At 29.4% G+C, this 20698-nt stretch overlaps 3 protein-coding genes across 5 annotated transcripts; 1 reads left to right on the top strand and 2 right to left on the bottom strand.

Annotated features, from left to right (window-relative positions):
- Window positions 1–1154: 1154 nt before the first annotated feature.
- On the bottom strand, window positions 1155–6670 carry gcl (germ cell-less). Its single transcript, XM_011644056.3, has 8 exons — window positions 6197–6670; window positions 5942–6065; window positions 5332–5428; window positions 4784–5153; window positions 4383–4652; window positions 4084–4302; window positions 3912–4002; window positions 1155–3827 (listed from the first exon to the last, which is right to left on the bottom strand). Exons 1-8 carry the CDS (start codon window positions 6340–6342, stop codon window positions 3702–3704), a joined length of 1443 nt encoding a protein of 480 aa, XP_011642358.2. The 5' UTR covers window positions 6343–6670; the 3' UTR covers window positions 1155–3701.
- A 1618-nt stretch (window positions 6671–8288) lies between these two features.
- On the top strand, window positions 8289–19113 carry LOC105430473 (uncharacterized). 2 transcript variants are annotated; one of them, XM_011644053.3, is made up of 6 exons: window positions 8289–8615; window positions 8720–8809; window positions 10794–10915; window positions 11025–11177; window positions 11256–11629; window positions 11726–19113. In XM_011644053.3, exons 3-6 carry the CDS (start codon window positions 10795–10797, stop codon window positions 15449–15451), a joined length of 4374 nt encoding a protein of 1457 aa, XP_011642355.2. In that variant the 5' UTR covers window positions 8289–8615; window positions 8720–8809; window position 10794; the 3' UTR covers window positions 15452–19113. The 2 variants fall into 2 exon arrangements, with proteins under 2 accessions (XP_011642355.2, XP_011642357.2); XM_011644055.3 differs by lacking the exon at window positions 8720–8809.
- On the bottom strand, window positions 18960–20337 carry LOC105430472 (COMM domain-containing protein 3). 2 transcript variants are annotated; one of them, XM_011644052.3, is made up of 3 exons: window positions 19871–20337; window positions 19502–19698; window positions 18960–19381 (listed from the first exon to the last, which is right to left on the bottom strand). In XM_011644052.3, exons 1-3 carry the CDS (start codon window positions 20001–20003, stop codon window positions 19211–19213), a joined length of 501 nt encoding a protein of 166 aa, XP_011642354.2. In that variant the 5' UTR covers window positions 20004–20337; the 3' UTR covers window positions 18960–19210. The 2 variants fall into 2 exon arrangements, with proteins under 2 accessions (XP_011642354.2, XP_011642352.2); XM_011644050.3 differs by having other exon boundaries at window positions 19502–19776; window positions 19871–20327.
- Window positions 20338–20698: the final 361 nt, after the last annotated feature.

Here is a 20698-nt window from a genome sequence, read left to right as displayed (position 1 = left end):
CAAGGGTTCGTTATCTCGCGAGAATAGTCATGACAATCGCATCGCGAGAATATCGAAATGTTCAATTGTTTACAAATAGATATTATATTGAACACTATGGAGCGTTGCAATTATTAGTGATATTGTACTCACGCATTTCTTCCGAATCTTCTCGAACATTCCAAAGCTGCTGACTGCGAATATCTAGATTGATAACATCAGAAAAAATAAAGTGAAGATTTCCTCGAAATACATTATATAGAAATATTTTTTTAACAATGACATTTGCTATCAATAGAACAGATTTGTAAAATACTGAAAATTCATTTTGCTCCGGTAATTAACGAATTATCACCTAAATCAATCAACATCTAAAAATGAATAGTGTCTAATATTCTATTATGCCTAATATTCAGTTTTTAAGTATTAACTTAATTCTGCGTATAATGATAAGAAAATTGCCTTTAAATTTATTTCTTTATCACGCTTGAACTATGTGCGAAATTAATGACACATTAATTAAGATCACTTTTGATATTTTCTGTGAAAAAAATATAAAATTTTAAAATTCTCCATACGTTTATATTTCCTATTATCTGCGACATGTATCGAAAAAATACGTATGTCTCAAGCCTTATTGAATTTATTTGTAATGTTCATTGTCAAGTTACAAGATCATATGTATAATGTATAGAGAGAAAAAGAAAAAATATTCTATCAATAATAAAGTTGAGCGATTAACAAAAATAATATATATATGTTTTGTATAAATTTTTAAATACTAACACTATCCTTTAGTTAGTCAAATGCATTTCGTATGTCATATGTTATAAAGTTTTTACTGAAAGTGATGACTGAAATTGTGCGATTTCAAAATTTACAAAAGCATCAGGACTCAGGCGCAATGAACGGGAATAAAAAATAAAATATAAAGAATTAAAAATAGAAAATTATGTTCGACCAATGAAAAAACTATTTTATCCCTTGATCGTATATTAAAACATGGATATTTATATACATTGCAAAATTTAATTTCTAATTCTTTATTTTTAATTTCTTGTGTTCCTTACTCATTGTGTCTAGGTCTTTACTGTCAAATCGCATAACGACATAACTTTTCTACTAACGTCAAAAAAATTTTATGAAGGTAGTAAGTACGTGAAAAATGCATAAAGTGCATGTTTATAATTTTATTACAGCTTACTGTGAATTGTTTTAGTAAAAACCTTTACAAAGAAACTTCATTATTTTATGCGTATGAAAAAGTCAGTTCGCTTCAGTTACGCATTAGTTTCATCCTTTTTTGGTACATGTTAAAAAGGCACCAGAATCGAAGAAAACTCTTTATAGGAAGACGAAAAAACGTTGGACCATTCTCCTTTAACTAGTATGTGAAATTAAATATTCTCTTTCTTATTTCTCTTTCTTATAGAAATATAACATAAGAACATAAAATCTTTTTCTTGTTTTAGTTTTTGTATAAAACTCTAAATACATAAAGATAAAGCTCTAATACTGCACTAATGCTATACACAATGCGAACAGTCTTGTAAATGAGATTATATAATTATGATGGAAGTGTTATTGAGAACTATCTATAAAACTATGTGCAAACAAATAACTTGTTTCAATTTCAATCTTCAGAATTTCAATAAACATTTCTTAGTTCGGTATCAATTAACTTCAATTGCCAATTTGTTTTTACGCTATTTAATTTATGGAAAAAAAATATAGAAATTGTTTGCTTATAGTCAAAACCAATAGTCAATCAACATTTAAAAAAAATAATCTTCTTTTAACTATTGATATTATTCTAATAAAAGTATGCAATCCATATAAAAAATATATGGATTGCATAACGAGTATATAAAGATAATTAAGCATTCGCTGCACGTAAACTTGAGGAAGAGACATCTGTCTCTTGAGAATCGAAACATACTGATATAAATATTTTTCCTATTAATTCAATAAATAACATTTATTCAATTTTTATGTACTCATTATTCGGTCCATATATTTTTCATTGCTTCGCACAAATCGAGCTTGACTTTTTTCATGAACTAATAAAATTGTTCGATATTACGTTTCGAAATTTTATCCAAACTGATTACAAGAAATGAAAATATTCTCTCTATTTAAAAAATACGAGTAGAATTTTGATTATGTATTGTATCCGATTTACCAGACTGTCGCTGAATAAACTTAGAATATATATATATATATATATATATATATATATATATATATATATAAAATGATCTCTGTAGAACACTATTTAATAATATTATTATGCACCACAATATCTTTCAGTATAAGAAAGATTAAAATCTAATGACTAAAGCTTATTGGAATGATCGCTATGCGAACTTCATCAAATGCATTAATGTACACTGATATACAAGTAGACAAGATATAATGTAACAATGTAAAGATAAATTTCTAAAACCATTTTAAGATAAAAATTCTAATATTAAAATATTGAAGTTATAATAATTTTCGAGATATGTAAAAGCAATCATATTATTTCCTTATATGTAATTTTTATATAAATATTGACAAAAGAGATAAATCAGCTTTTGCATGCAACACTATCCGTTATGCCATTTCTGAAACAATATATAAACTTCTAATTTATTTATCAATTTTAAATAATTATAATTCAAAAATTATTATAATTCCAACATTTTGATATTAAAATTTTTATTTCAATATAATTTTAGAAATCTATCTTTATGTATAAAATTTTTATGAGACAACTTATATATGAAAACTTCATTTCTATCACGTTACTTTTTAATGTCAATTTTTTGATCAATTTAAAGATGCTTTCTTCTTAATAAAAATACTAAATCATAATTTATCTAATCATATTTATTTATAACTTCATATTTTTATATGAAAAATATATTATTCAAGATGTTCTATTATAAGTAGTAGTTATCTTTTATCTTTTAAATACAAAAGATTATAATAAAGAGATATTAAATCAAGTGGTTTAAACTTTATTATGAATATAGAGATTAAACGTAAAAATTATCTGAATTATAAAACAATAAAATTGTATTGTTTTGCAAATTATACAAGTTTTTTGAGTTTGAAAATTTTCGAGTGATTACTACCTTTCTATTTTCGGCTATATAATTTCTGATTTGTATGCAATAAAATACTCTAATTGTAACAACTTGTTACAGGTCATCATTAAAGTCAGAATATAGTCATATGGCAGAGTCGAAATTAAAAAAAATAGTAACCGCCCAAAAACTCAAAAATCTTGTACAAGTTACAAATTAATTTTAATGAGATATTCTGTGTACTTTCATATCAAGTAATGAAATTAAATTTTTGCTATTTTAATTGAAATTATTGTAATTGTTTTACCAATTGTTTGCAATCTATTTGTTGCAAACTGAATAATCTATTACTTGCCGATGAGACAACTATAAAAAAAAAAACTACAGAACATTTTTATTGAAAAAAATTGACTAAAGAATTTGTCACTAAAAAATGAATGTGATAGAAATGGATCTTGTGTATCTCTATGAAGGAAAGAATTTGATCTCAGAGATCCATATTTCTTTCTATTTAAGTGTTGTGCCAAATAATAACGTGTGCCTATGAACTCGGTCTAACATTTGTAATTAAATAGAATATATTACAAAATGTTAATTGGATCCCATTTCTTTTATCTTTACATGTTCATAAAATGTTCCATTCTCGAAATACTAAGTATCTGAGAATATATCATTCGATGTGTTTTCTTCTCCTAATGTAAGTGGAGTGACTAGTTGCATATTAACCGATATATACAAAGGATAACATAGTTGTTTATCCAGGATCAATATCTCATGCTGGAAAAAGATGTATTAATAATACGTGATAATATGAATAATACATAAATTATATAGATATCATCGCTCTTCATGTCAACTCACTTCTGCGTTTCTTCTCAAACGTAATCTGAGCATATCCGACTCTTGGACGTGTTTCACCTGACGTTGTTCATTCAATGAGAATAAACAGACTCTAAAATAAAAGAATTATATCTTCAATATTTAAGTATCTTTTGACAATCTAAATCTATTCAACAAATAATCTGAAGCTTACTTTATCAGGATTTTATGCTCTTTATGATTTGCCTTGATATGCTCACAATCTATTCTGTGATTTCTCTCAATACGCAAACTGGTTGTATCTAAAGTCATTAATAAATCTAATCCATAGTGGAATGCCTTCCATCTCCAAATGTGTTCACCTGGTTTCTCGACACATCTACCACACCGAAAGCATTCTTTGGAAAATTCTTCTTCTGTCATTTGTACTGGACTATATACAAAAAAGAAAATAGATAGTTTAATCTATATTAATTTTAAAAAATATATATAATTGTGATGTTCATAACTTACCCTCTGTCTTTACTTCCATCCACTCTCAACAAGTGAAGCCATTGTTCTCTGTAAGCATTGTATAGCCAATCTGGTGGTATCAAACTATCAGTGTATAAGATCTTGTCATCTTGTTCGTGTAACAGCAAATATTTCATTCTTAGTGCCTTAAAAGGTGCTGCATATGCTTTGCCATCTTCAGTTGTTAAAAACGGTTCCGTCCATTTGTGATTTTTAAAATATTCATCAATTATTACTGTTTCCTCATAATTATGAATGTGTGCAAACAACCTGTATGTTAATTCATATATTCTTCGATAATATAACTTCGATAATATAACAAGAAATATGTGAGAAGTCTTATTTTATATTGCATTTTTATAGAAATCAATATATATTTACACACGTATTTATAAACATACCATAGACGCAACATCATATATATGCAAAATTCAGTTTGAAGAACAACTAAAGAAGGACTGGCAACTAATTCTGTCATCAAGTTTGGTGGAATTTCCTTCAGAAAAGATGGATGTCGCCATCCATAACCCAATAGATTAACTTCCAGCCATCGCTTTGCAGCTGCTTTCACAGTAGGTACACCATACGATACAGCTGCATTATAATATGATACAACAGTCTCACTATTTGTAGTTTCTATCATTATGTCTACACACTCGTCTATTAAGCCTTGTAATTGAAACAGTGTAGCTGTTGCCAGAATAGAAACAACCTCCTTTGGTTCCAAACTGACTTCGTCTTGATATAATGAACCTAATACCACAGACAATGCTGAAACAATTTAAATATTATTTCTAAGTATCTATAACTGTAAATATTATTTCTAAGTATGTGTGCGTATGTGTGCGCGCGCGCGCACACACACACGCACGCACTATATATACATATTCTACATATTTTTTATAGCATAATTTCAATGTTATAATACAAGCCGTTAATATATTCTTACAATTTGTTGTAATATTAGGATCCGTGATTTCAACACTGATAACTTTTTCATTAGCCTCTCTCCAAGAACCAGAAAACATACTAGCAAAATATGGACTCTGAAAAATAAATATTTCTTAATACATATACATTTGTCTATATCTTATTCTATATTGTTACATTATAAACTATATTGTTACATTATAAACTATGAAATAAAAATTATAAATTGATATTTTAGCAAAAATTAAAAAAACAAATTTTTATAAATATTATAAGCTTTGTATAAATGTATAAGCTTTTAAGTATTATAAAAATATATAATTTTCTATAATTGCAAAATATAATAAAAATATTATTTCATTAACCTCAAATAAATTTCATGTTATAAATTTCATATTATAAAGTTTATATCTATGATTTGTTTCTAAAAATATTCAATATTAAAAATTAGAGAATATAGAAAATAATAAAAAATTGTCAAATTTTTATTAAATAATAATTCATATATTAAAGGATTTATTATTGAAATTTTGTAACATGCAAGAGCATATATATATATATATATATATATATATATATATATATATATATATATTAAAATAGAAGAGAGCTATAAGAATGACTCATACCTGACTAATATAAACTTTGTGTAATCTCCATGCGCGTCCGAGTATGAGGACAGTTATGTCACTGCCTTTCTCCTCTTGAAATAAGGTCTTGTATATGTATTGCGCCGTTGTCAACAATTTTCTCCTACAAACGGAATACACACGAGATATAATTCGCGAATTCTACGTGACATAATGATAATCACTATTGAATTTACAATCGAAAGAAAATAGGATAAAAACGGAACGGATAAAAACAAACCGTGCGAATCTTACTTTTTCGGTGTGTGCAATGTCCGCTCGATGTAATCGGATTCGGAATCGTAATCATATTCCTCGATATATTTGCGCTTGCAGCCCCGATACACATTGTGCACAGCTAGATTCGACATCGATGCGATCCTACTCGCGTAGCTACCCATTGTCGTAGTCAATCGTGATCGCGCGACTCTGCGATAGATTTTGCTCCTGTCTTTTTATAATGTCGTGTTTTTCTACTGAATTCACCTAACTCGATTTGCCGTCGTCGTCGTCGTCGTTGTCCTCGTCACCGGGGAACTTGAAAAACGTATTAAGTGTATGTACATACACTGGCGGATGGACAGACGTCAGCAGCAGACCGCCCGCTGTCTACGACAGACGACGTATGTAAACACTCGACATATGTCGGGGTGATCCTATCATATATAGCAGGAATATATCGTGGGAGCTGAGTTACCCCACCATTCGACGCGTAATGCCATTACCACATACGTAATGCATCAATGTATGGGCAGGAAGCAGGAATAGAAGAGACCCTAAAGGCCCATATCAGACTAGCGGTTGCGCGGCTATAGTTGCCGGTTGACGATTCTATTTCAGCCAATCATAATGTAGCAGATCCTGGTTACGATCAATATGATTGATAGCATTTTTTGATTAGTCAATTCATACAATTTTTTGTTTTGATTGGTTAATCAAACGCTTCAAAGCTTTTGGCAACGCTAAATGGACCGTAGCCTTTATATGAAGCGTATTTTCCAGATACACAGATTACAAAAACCAATCACAAATTAGTTTCGTATTCTATTTCAGCCAATCATAATGTAGCAGGTCCTGGTTATGGTCAACGTGATTGATAATAGTAGAATCGTTAACCGGCAACCGTAGCCGGACAACCGCTAATCTGATATGGCCTTAAGCCCGTGTCCACAATACTAGAAATCGATCCGAAATCTCGGATGGAAAGAAAATTGACCAATCGCATTAGTTAATTGGCCGAATTATTCAAATGCAATTGGTCAATTCTCTTTCCATCCGAGATCTCGGACCGATTTCTAGCATTGTGAACACAAGGCATAATAGATATGCCAAAAGTCACCAATCAGCGAAATATCACGTGTCATATATCTGATTGGTCAGAGACTATTGTACCTTATATAGTATTTATGTAGGGTGTAGTCAACTTGATGCTATAAATGTCTAAAATATTTTTTTATTGGTTATTTGACGGAATTGAAAGCACCTAGAAGAATAGGAAATACTCCACCGTTTCAATCTTTTTTGAGGGCGTCCAGCACGCGGTTCATCTTCAAGACTGAAATCTCCTTGGCGAAATTTTTGATACCATCTTTTACATGTAGCATGACTTACAGCGTTCTCTCCATATGCAGCACAAATCATTGCAGTGCACTTCAGCAGCATTTTTCTTCAGATGAAACGCGAAGTGAATGTAAAATCGAATATGCTCTTTTGTTATTGCCATCGTGAACACTACTGATTTTTGAGGTTATGTGCATCAAACGCCAAACCATATGGCATTTTAGAAGGCCAAATGTCAACGCTTTAAAACCGCAAAAGGGCGGAAAGATATATAAAATTTAAATTGTTATTTCGGTTGTATGAAATCTAAAGCTCAGAACTTTTTTGTACACCTAATATATGTGTCGTTAGTGTATATTTTCATTTTAAATGTAAAAATTGTAATAAATGCAAAAAAAGAAGTAGATGCATGTTTCTTACAGCATTGTGATTGGCTCATGTATCTTAAAATGGTACTTAAAACGGTTTTAATTATAATGTCTTGTGTCTATAATGTTAGAAATCGGTCCGAGATCTCTAATTATAATTCTAATTATAATCTTGTGTCCATAATGTTAGAAATCAGTCCGAGAATTGCGTTTGAATAATTCGGCTAATTAACCAATGCGATTGGTCAATTCTCTTTCCATCCGAGATCTCGGACCGATTTCTAGCATCGTGGACACAAGGCATAAGAATTGACTATGCATACTGGCCATAAATATTTTAACTCAATCTGGTACATTTTTGCTGTTTTGTTGGGGCAAAACATTTTTTGATCCTGGCAACACTGGGTTTAGGGCAACTGTGGCGCTGCACAATGTTTTCTCAAGTATCGTACGTATGATTGTTTATCCGCCATTTTGTTCTGCTATCGTACGCGCAGTTTTCGGTGGCACAGTAATCTATTTTAAGATGAATATAAGCTACTGAGACAAATTAAATTGTACACCAGTAGTACTTTATCAATCTTTTATACATTTATGAGAAATATCATTATTCGAAGAATGTAATAGTCGGTTTCTTATGATGTGTCGTGATGGCATGACAAGTTACATCTGACCCAACTTTCCTGACTTTTGAGGCCAAATGACGATTATTAAATAAAACGGACGATTTTTACTTCGTTCGTCAAGTAAGTTTGTTTGAGACATTTGCCACATATATTTACCAAGCAGTGTCAAGCAATTGATATTCTGTTTAATGTTTACTTTATTTAATGTGCCATAAATATTTCAGATCAATCTGTATATTACAGCTACATTAGTTACCATTTTTTGGACCGATTTACGATTTTATTATTTTCTTATCAAAAACAAACTATACCAAGTAAATCTATTAATCTTGTTAATTAATGTATATGTATATCCTTTATGTTTGCTTAAATCAATTATGCTGTTTGCGTTTAGCAGCTGTTATACTGTTCCTTAGTTTAGTTATTTAGATAATATGAGTAATGTATCAGTCATGTGTGTTATTTTATATTTTACATGATAAAATTATAGCTTGATGGACACTTGTCAATTTCGTATTGTATCAGGCTACAATTCATATAAATCAGACATTGTATAACGGACTAAATTTATTTGTAAATTGTTATAGTATATAAGTATAACTTTTTCATATAGAAATATTTTTATAACAGTGTTCTGTTTTAATATGATTAGAAAATTATAAAAATTCTCATTCAACATAATATTGAAACAATATGCATTCATTCTCATTTATCTTCCTGGTACAATTATTCTATAACTTAATTGTGTTTATATATTCTTATGTTTAAAACAAAATTCTACTATTATGTTAGATCAAACTTTTCGATGATTTTATTCTTTTCGTTATTCCCTTTTCTGATTTAATTGATATTTTAAATAATATTTTTTATTATACAATAATATATATGTGGATATATATATATAAATACACTGTTAGGCTAATATTCATTTGTTTTACATAATTTTCAAACACTATATTGCACAACTATTGCTTATGAAATAGAGAATTTTGAAGATTTAAAAACATCACTATAATTAATCAATGCATTCAGAAAAAAAATAAAAAAATTTATTGTATGACAAAATCTTTTTATATGTATTTTATATTTGTTATTTAAAATATATATCTGAAATTTGGTGAAAGAAAGAAAATTTTAGGAGTAAAAAACAGACCTCAAATTAGCCTAATATTTCATCTGTTATATGACAAACTTTTAAATGTGCTGATTGGTTATAAGATAGAAATTGTTAAAGAGACGTAAAAAGTTTATTCTGTAGTCAATATGTTCAAAAACTTTATCATAGAAAATAAAATATTAGTCTTAGCCTAATGTTAGAATGACAACAATTTTTGAAATATTAGAGGATGACTCTATATTGCTTAAATTATATGATAATTTTTATAATTTTCTAATTAGCTATGTTCAAATAAAACTATATTATAAAAATATTTTTGTCACACAAGGATTGTTTGCTATGCAACATTTTATTAAAAAATCAGAATATGAATGTCAGTTATATAAAAACAAAATTGTACATTGTTATTGTTTCAGTGACTTTATTAATTACAAATTGATAATAACGTTATATTTTTTAGATAATATTAACAAATATAATCTTTTATTGATACACTGCATATAATGTATATAAAGTATATATATAAAGTATCAACAAGTTATTTTTGCAGTGAATAACAAGCAACAATTACAAATTACCTTTCAAAAATAACAGTTTCACAGTCTTGCATGAAACTCCTTTTAAAGCTGTACTCCAAAATTTCTTGCAAATATATTGTAAATATATAATGTGATATATATTTCTAAATTATTAAAATTTAAAATTATTAAAATTGTTAAATTGGCTCAATGGCTCCATTCAAAAGGAAAAAAATTTAATAAACATTTTCATAATTGGATTGTATTTTTAAATTTATACTAAAATAAAACACTATATGTCTTTAAATTTAAAGACATAATTTAAAGATATAATCCAATTAATACATTCATTGAACTGCTTTTCTGCTGGTTAGCTATTGTTTTATTATGCTTATGACAATAGATTGAATTAAGTGAAATTTAGAATTTTGTGCTATATTTGTTAGATATTCCTTTAAACATTTAAACAAATATTTACAAATTAAGAATAGGATATTGGATTATTAAATTAATTTAATTGGTGTTTAAATTATATTATTTATATCAAACACATACACACACATATAATAATTAATAATATATTTATTATTTTGTTACATTTCGATGTATAAAAATAAAAAATAATATATATCTCTTTAAGAATATATTTTATATATGTTACAGAATGTCAGGGCAAAGTGGTGGACATCGAATATGCTTGGCCAAACTTAATGAACAATTGATATGTAAATTGTGTCATGGATATTTTATCGATGCAACCACCATTATAGAATGTTTACATTCATGTAGAGTATCTTTCTATTTTATATTATATATTATACTGCATATATTTAAACTGTAACTAATAATCAAATATATGATTTTACTTATTAAGATTTTTAATGCTTTTTGCAGTTTGCAGAAGTTGCATTGTTAAATATCTGGAAAACAATAAATATTGCCCTATCTGTGAAGTACAGGTTCACAAAAGCAAGCCGTTATTAAATATACGTCCTGATCATACGTTACAGGATATTGTTTATAAACTGGTACCTGGATGCTATCAAAGTACATGGTTTTCTTAATAAAAAAAAAAACTATTTTCTTGTTATGTACATGATAATAACGAAATAAATATTGTTTCAGACGAAATGCGATGTCGAAGAGAATTTTATGCACAACATCCAGAAATATGTAGTCAATCAATGTCTCCAGAAGCCCGTGGAGAACCTATAGACTCATATATATATTCACCAGATGAATCTCTCAGCTTGTCCTTGGAATACTTTAATTCCTGTACAAAAGATTTAAATGAGATAAATGCTATGAAGGATGGAAAATCTCTTTTAAAACGATATTTCCGATGTCCTGCAGCCGTTACAGTATTCCATTTACAAAAATTAATAAGAGCCAAATATGGCCTTAGTGATGCAAATAGAGTTGATATTATGTATGAAGAAGAACCATTATGCAGTAGTTATACGTTAATGGATGTAATGTATATCTATCACTGGAGGCGGGTATGTATCAAATTGATTGAATATTCATGTAATTTAATTAACGTATATATTTAACGTATATATTGTTTACAGTAACGTTATATGTTTATATTGCAGAAAGTACCATTACATTTAAGCTATAGAATATTTGAAACATCTTCAAAACGCTTAAGATTATCAGAAGATAATGCAAATTACAAAAAATCATTAATAAATACTGGTATTGATTCCATAGAATTAAAAGATGAAAAATTGTTGAAGCGCGAATGGAAAGAGGTGCAATTAAAAATATCGGAAACGGGTGTGATGAGTATAACCGATATATCGAATACAGTACATAAACGGGACGCAGAACTCGAAAATTTACAAGATAAGAAAACTTCAGAGGAAACTGTGACCGTTACAGAGATTAAAGCGGAATCAGTGATAGAAAATTGCAATACGTCTAATTCTTGTGTAGATGTAATGCAATCATCGCTGGTTATTGGTTCACAAATGACAAAAGACTCATCATTTTCTGACTCGAGCAATGCATGCCTCGTTACGAGTGACATTAAATTTACAAACGAAAATTCGTCAACTAAGAATTACACATCGTTAACTAATCAACACAATGGGACTATGACAACACAAGCAAATAAAACAGAAAATCATTCTGCTATGGCAAAATCACAAGATACACAAGAAATAAAAACCTATAATCAAATCGCTAATGTTGAAGATAAAGCTGAAGCAGTTTTGCAAAGGCCAAAAGTTGTCAGTCACTCAGGAACGCAATCCACAGAAAAAAGTGTAATTACTGAAGATACAAAAAGCATAGATACACATGCGAAAAAGATGTCAATAAATAATAATAATAATAATAATAATAATACAGATTTTCAAAGTGAAACTGAGAAGGAATGTAGAAAAGATACGAGCGAAATGAAAATGGGAAATGCTGGATCAAAAATTGATGCGTTAAGCGTAAAATTACAGTTTCATCCGAAAATGGGTCAAGTTAATAACACTTATTCCAAAAAAGGATCGAAGGAGAAACGAACGACTTTTCAGCAAAGTACGAAAAAATCTGATGTAAAATCATCATCGACTGAAAATATAAAATTCACTGATGCGAAGACACGAACAAATTGTGGGAATATAACTAGTAAAGTGCCAGTTTCTATGGCAACTTCGTCACAAAAATCGATTATGTCCACTGTAGCATCACAAAACGTTTCAGATTCTTTGTCCGGATCTGACAAACAAAAAGTTCTCGACGAGAAGGATAATCAAAGTATCGATTTGCAACAAGCTTTGAATTTGTTGGAACAGAGAAATGCATCGGCAGTAGAAGCATCAACGGAATCTATCGCCAGAACAAGTCATACCGTCAGTATGATTAATCAAAAATTACAAAGCAATAATATAACTATGATAAATGAGAATGTCGGGTCTACTGTACCAAATGTTTCTACATCCACAATTAATCAGCCAACATCAACATTTTCTTTTACGCTTCACGATATCGTAACTAATTCGGCCGTCCTGAAACCAGCACTCAAGAATTCCAACAATAGTTCTATACCTCAGAAACCATCAGGAATGTTACCCATTGCTTGTTCAACTTCCAACAATCAAATGTCCTCGATGTCTCAGTTCAACATGCAAACATCATCTATGAATATATATTCCATACCTACATCACTGAAGAATAATTATAATGCGAGTCAAGATGTAACTACCGTAACGGCTACATCGACAGCAACAATTACGGCGACGGCAATATCGAAACCAACATCGACAGGATGTCCGATACCTCCATGTCCAGATGCGATCCCTATATCTCTTATGAAACAAATGTCTATGCGCAAACAGGACGTAACCGCTAAGGGTACAAACTTGAATGAAATTTGTGCAAAAATTGGCTCGAACACGATTGGCTCGAAAATTAATGATATCTGCGCAAAGATAGGAGAAAATTCAAAGGAAAAGAACAGGATGGAAGCACAAAACAAATCAGATGTGCCGGATCTGCTTAGAATAAATACAAAAAAGAGCTCCTCACCGTTGTTACCTAATTCAGATACGATGAATAAGCATATACCAAATATTCCAAATGTACCGATTTACACTCCAAGCAGTAACGCAACGACGATGGAGAACAAAAACACCAAACCTGCCTTAGTCACATCGACATCGGCTAATATGCAGGCATTATCGATGTCCTCGGCTCCAACGTCATCCCAAGTGACTCAGAAATCGGTCAGGAAACCATATCAACCGATTGGATACAAGACATTGCGTGATCCGCCTAAGACCTGGAATCCTACGTTGTCAAAAAACTATTTTGCAGCAGTGAAAAATCAGGCGAAGGAGATGCAAACTCAGAATATATCTGAAGATACGAGCAAGCAAATCCCATCTAAGCCAGCCAAGATCTTCAAGATGCGAAACATGCCGCGGTACTTAGGTAATCCTGCGTCAGGCGTAAAACCTATGTACGGAATTTCGAACGACACGAAGGACAAGGAGCAATCGACGACCAATACGAAGAACGCTACTCTCAATATGATGAAGATTGATCCGAAAACTTTGTCGCCCATTGTCTCTACAATCAATTCACCGATCGTTTCACCACCACCTTACTCGCCGAATACTCGAAGTTATCAGAATACTCCGTTTTCGCGCGATATCTGTCGAAATACCGGCTCTCCCATATCACCAAGGAACTCCCCGGTAAATATGTTATCGACCAATCCATTTATACCATCTCCTACACCTAATACGAATCCTCGACTTATATATTCCCATTTCCCACCTCCGTTTCCAGATGCCAGTCGATTTCCGAATCCTTTGATACGATCGCCCATTGGAATACCGCCTCCTAGTGCCTTTCACAGCAGTCTACCACCCTCGATCAACAAGCTGTATCAGCGATCGAGTTACATACCGCAGACTACTGGTTATGCGCCAGTGACCGGTCAGCCACCGACCGTACAAAGAATACCACCCAGCACGCATTCATCCTCACCGAAATCGCCCAAAGTCTCATCGCCGAGTTCGAGTTCGATCTCAATTTCATCGACATTCAATCTCGGGAAAGCCGAGACGCAGGCATCATCACCAATCACGTCGACAGTGGATAGCGTCGCGTTACTTTTGTCTAAGAGCGTGGCCGTGCCAGTGTCGGTACCAGTACCAATACCTGTGTCACTACAACAAGAACTTAATGCGTTTAATTTGTCGAAAACGGGCGGTTTATCCCCAAATCCGATTTCCAATGTTGTCAAAATGTCGTCTACAATGGATACGAGTAACACTGATGCCGGCACCGATGTGCAGCTCGTTAAATCAAACTCTTCCTCGATGTCGTTCAACTTTGCGGCGATCACGGTGAACGCGGAAGTATCCGGAAATTCGAGCGCGCCAAACAATACCAATGAACGAAAACAAAATAAAGAAATGGAAATGCAAAAAGCGCAGGAAGCTGCACGATGTAAAGAAGACAATTCCAAAGCAAAATGTAGTGTTGAGACTGTTGATAATACCGCCAGTTTGCACGACAAAAAGGAGAAGAACCAAACAAACAAGATTAATGGTGACGTTACAATGGAACAATTTGCAAGTAAGAAATCTAAAGAAGATGGTAGAAGCGAAGAGACTACAACGACAGAAACCGAGCGAAATGATCAAGTAGAACGATCTTCGTCCAAAGAACGAAATAATATTCCGAAGAATAATGTTCAAGCTAATATCAATGACCTATCAGTGGACAATTTCAAGAACGAAGATCTCAGCAAGAGCGGTGAGCAGATACAGGGTAAAAAATCCGAAGTACAAAAAAATAAAGCGGAGACGTGATTGTGAGATAAAGGGATTAACCATCTTTAAATGCGCATCACAGATTTTGTTATATGTATCAGTTGCATTTAATTCGACACGGTGTGGCTTAAATAGAGGAAGCTTATACACGGCCCATGTTCTGATGTTTACTGCCAATATTCTTTCAAATGTTTCTAACACATTGTTGAATATGTGCATGTGTGTGTGTGTGTGTGTGTGTGTGTGTGTGTGTGTGTGTGTATATAATATATATATATATATATATATATATATATATATATATATATATATATATATATATACAAACACACAATACACACACACACATTTATATACATATATATATTTATATAGTCCATTGTAAATGACTCATTTTTATTTTGCCAGAAGTTAACAAAAAAGTTACAAGTATTAAAGTACAAAATTTAGCCTTTCAAGAGAGATGTAAGAGAGTGTTAGATGGTTTGATTTTGGGTAACTGTTCGAAAATGATATCAAGATCATCTTAAATTTTTTAGATAGGACTTTATATTTTTTGGGTGTTTATATTGTGATGTAGCTTTCCTTCTTCTACTAAAAAACTATTTTAAAATTAACGAATGCGGTAATTACGCTTTATTTTGACGTATTTTAAAAATAAAACATATTTCACAAAATATGAAATTGACATTTCACAAAATATGAAATACTTAAATATTAATTTATTATCTTACTTGATATTTGCATATAATAATTAAATAAATCAATTGAATGTGTAAAAAATAATTTTTTTTTATTTTTAAATTATATTATTATTTTTTAAAATATATTATTTTTTAAACAGAATGTGTGAGAAAATTCCATCAATTTTTAAAATGGAATTCTCAATATGGAAATTTTATTTAAAAATTTTAAAGTGAGTCTTCAAATGTTTCAAGATCAAGTCAATTTTATACCACAAGCATTTATTATATATCTCTCTTGAAATATTTCATTCGAATATTTCTTTAATTAATATTTTTGGCAAAATTAAAATTAGTTATTAACAACAGGCTATCTTACATATATATTTGAATATTTAAAATTGCGCTTACATCTGCGCGAGTATCATGGCAAAAAAATGTCAGAAGAAGCTGTTTATAAAGCTAGATTGTGAGTTTTTACAACATGTGTATCGTACAACAAACAAACAGCACTTACAGCTATTGTTGAACATATTTCACGGCGTGTTAAGAATCTGTATATTTGTGTAAATAGCAATTGAGAAAGATCTAATTAATTTTCTATTATAAATGAATTATTATAACATTATGTTGAATACATTACTTTATAAGCATATGTTGATGATATAATTATGAAGTCGTCTGAAAAGATTTCCATATCTAATATTGATATTAATAAGCCTCTTTCATTGTTATAAGCATGCATGTACACATGTATAGATATGTATATGTATACGGCGTATTTCACTTTTTATTGTATTTCCTTTCGATCACATATTTTACATTTCAGATGGATTTTAAACAAATTCTTATTTAAGATCACGAATATTCGTGAGTCTTTTTGATTCACAAATTTGATTCTTTGTCACATTTATAAGTTCTAACAATTCTGTAATATTTCTTATTAAGTGATTAAATTAAGATATTTAAATTGTTACACAATGTTTTGTTAAATTATATATGAAATTATTTTCACACACATGAAAAAAAGTAATATTTTTGGATGTGTGTGTGTGTGTGTCGGAAAAGAGTAATATGTTTTAAGTGGGACAGTCTCTATGTCATATTTTCTTATTTCATTACACATTTACATTGCAATATAATAAAGTATACGTTTCTCACAGATATAAATACAAAGTTGTGCACTAAGCACTTGAAAAACAGATTTATCGTTAAAATTATATATTTAAGTCAGCTATATGGTTTGTATCTCTTAGTGCATATGCTTGCTGTTGATTTGTTAATAGCATAATGTATAACGCAGTATAATATCTTAAATAACATATAATATGCGTTCTTGTGCATATTAAATAGATACAAATTATTCCTTAGTATTAAGTAACTAAAAAGTGTCACAATCACTTTTGTCGATAAATAATATAATTATGGAAAAATATGTTTATGGAATGTGTGCACATATAGTTACTCGTAATAGAAAAGGGAATCCACACAATGAGAGCACATATAGATATGTGTATAAAAAAGTATTAAGTATAGTTGAACTAATTAAATTAATAATAATGTTACCTATATATAAATTTAAATTATACATTTTTATATCATATAAGATTGAGGAAAAAAAATTTATAAAGTCCGCAGCATTGAATATTTTTGAAAGGCCCTTTTTTATATTAAATTATTATTAAAAGAACTGTATTATAAATTATTATTAAAAAGAACTGTATATGGGATTATATTATATAATGGAATAATCTGAAAAAATATTTTATTTCCAATATTTTTATGTTCACATATTTTTGATGAATATTTTTTGAAGTAATATTTTTATATAACATTAATATATATTTAATATGATATCGGTTAAACTGTATAAAAATAAGGCTCGAGCTTAAATATTATTTTATACAATCAAAAGTTAAAACGTCATCTAGTGAGATTGAATTACATTTGTACCGAACTTTGTCTTTTTTTAATTCCTAATCAACATTGCTCAGACATGGCAGAAAAAAGTTAATATCTGATTAGTACACTTCATTTTATATGTATTATTAAATTATAGTTTTTATTTTCAATCATCGAGATAAAAATAACGTGATTTTGAGGGTAATTTTGAAAATATTCGAAGACTGCTAATAGTAGTGAAATGTCCGAGGCCTTACCCTATTATATATCGAATAATTAATATGGAACAATAAAAATGATAAATAATAAAAAAATGATATATGCGATATAATTATAAAAAAATTAGTTGACGATTAAATACTGTGATCATTACGTTACTTCATCGTAGATGGAAAAATATTTTAAGGAAGCAAAATTATTAGTCCTAATGCATAATATTTTTTTTTTTTATCTTCCCTATTCTTTCCTCCTTATATTATTTCTGCTTTCCGCTTTTGCATTTTCCAAATTTCTTTATTACTTTTTTTCTGATATTGCTTATCTATGATTCTCTCTCTCGCTCTCTCTCTCTCTCTCTCTCTCTCTCTCTCTCTCTCTCTCTCTCTCTCTCTCTCTCTCTCTCCTCTTCATTCTTAACATTTTTATGCATTTTGTTATCCGTTCATACAATTGTGTGTATTAATGAAAGAGCAAAAGAGCATAAATTGTGAGAAGCATAAATGAAAATGAAAATTTTTGCTAAATAATTTTACAAATTGGAAATCAATCTTTTAACAAAAATATACTAAATTTTATTTGTATATAATGTATTATGATTAGAAAATACGTATTGCATAGTAATATAGAAAAAGAATTATTAATATAATTCTATATTTAATTAAAAAGATATATAACCATAACTTGTATTTTTTCGTCTAACAAAAATAAATTTTTAGATACTGGGCTACAGAATAGAAAATACATTGTATTTTGAATCAACTTTATATATGTGTATGTATATGCATATACAAGTACATAAACATATAAAAATAATATAATAATGATTCTATACGGATTACAACAAGATATTCTCTTCACTGATAATGCGAAAATATAAATGATTGCACCTATATAAAATTGTGTATTATTCATATAGAATATTATCTTCCGCTTACAAATCATCATCAAATAAGAAAAATGTAATTCTAAATTACATGATATACTCATTAAATATTTATATATTAGATATTTTTTCAATATGTCTTACAATATCCTTCAATTTGTATACTAATTCTTGTAGTTGTTGTATAGTACATGTAAATGTTACATGTTTTACTTGATTATATTTTCTTGTAGTCATTTGAATACTATAAATTGGTATGTTGACAGATCGACAAGTGCTAATCTGCATAGAAGAAAAACATTTATCATACATATAGATTATGTAATATATATATAATGCAAAATGATTTTTATATTGAATCATATCAAGGTATATAACATTATTGAACAATAATGAACTTACTTTTACACAATGATGTAAACGCCAATCTATATCTACTATATGTGGAAAGCTATCTCCTATTAATTCCAATTGAGTCTGAATATCTTGTTTATTATTTATATATGTATTACATAGCTTTTCAATTCTTTGTCCATTAATATGTTCATTATGTAGGAAATGTTTTAAACTTTCTTCATCATAATCATACCGAGCAGCCTCTATAAAGAGGCAAGATATATTAGCAATAGCAATCTTTATCAGCTCTGACTTGGATGGATATACAGTAGTAAAAATACCTATTACAAAAAATATAATATTAATAAATATTAATATTAATTGTAAATATTCAAATTCAAATATTTTAACATAAATTAAGTAACATTTATTTACTTTTTCCATTGTTAATATTCTTAGAAATATATGACATTACACCATCTAATAATTGTAAAAATGTTTCTTCAGGTAAAATATTGCTATTTTGGATGCTTGTTAAGCCACCGATAATTTCCTGTCCCAATTCCATTTTAACATAGCGTTAATTACTTTTAACACATAAAAACAATCTTAAATGCACTGTCACGTTAATGCTCTTTTTTTTCTTCACAAGTTTCTCTACGACTCCACTATGTGTTTACATTAACATTCGACAGCACAGAAGTGACAAACTTACACCCAACTTATGATCAACAAAACTAAAAGGTTAAAGCATTTTCAGCACAATATAGATTGTATCCGTAAATTTACTGCCACCGAAAATGTATAATTTACGTCATGTGTACTATAGATTTTCAATATTGACAGTGAATTTACAAACACAGCCTAAAACAACCATTTTTAATTGATCCATCATATTTTAACAATTCTCGCTTATATTCGAATACCTATATTCACATTGTATTATTTTTTTAATTTAAATAATACAGTTACGAAATAAATATTTTAAAGGTATTAACAAATATGAACAAATAAATCTTTTTTATATTATATGTCCAAATAATAGATAAGACTAATACAATTGTTCAACATCTTTTCTTTATCAAAATTATTTCTAAAGTTTAAGTATATGGAGAAAAAAAAATAAATGTCATGATTCTTTGATCTCATGTACCGATCACGTGACAATTCTTCGTTATGTTAATATTTTCCAAGAAATCCAGGAAGCGAACAAAATGCTATCATAGACATAGCCATGTATAATCGTGCAGTCTCGTTGAAGAA

Source organism: Pogonomyrmex barbatus, unplaced genomic scaffold (assembly GCF_055798465.1).
Source record: "Pogonomyrmex barbatus isolate J1 unplaced genomic scaffold, ASM5579846v1 scaffold2, whole genome shotgun sequence".
Classification (NCBI taxonomy): domain Eukaryota; kingdom Metazoa; phylum Arthropoda; class Insecta; order Hymenoptera; family Formicidae; genus Pogonomyrmex; species Pogonomyrmex barbatus.
This window is presented reverse-complemented; position numbering and strand designations above follow the sequence as displayed.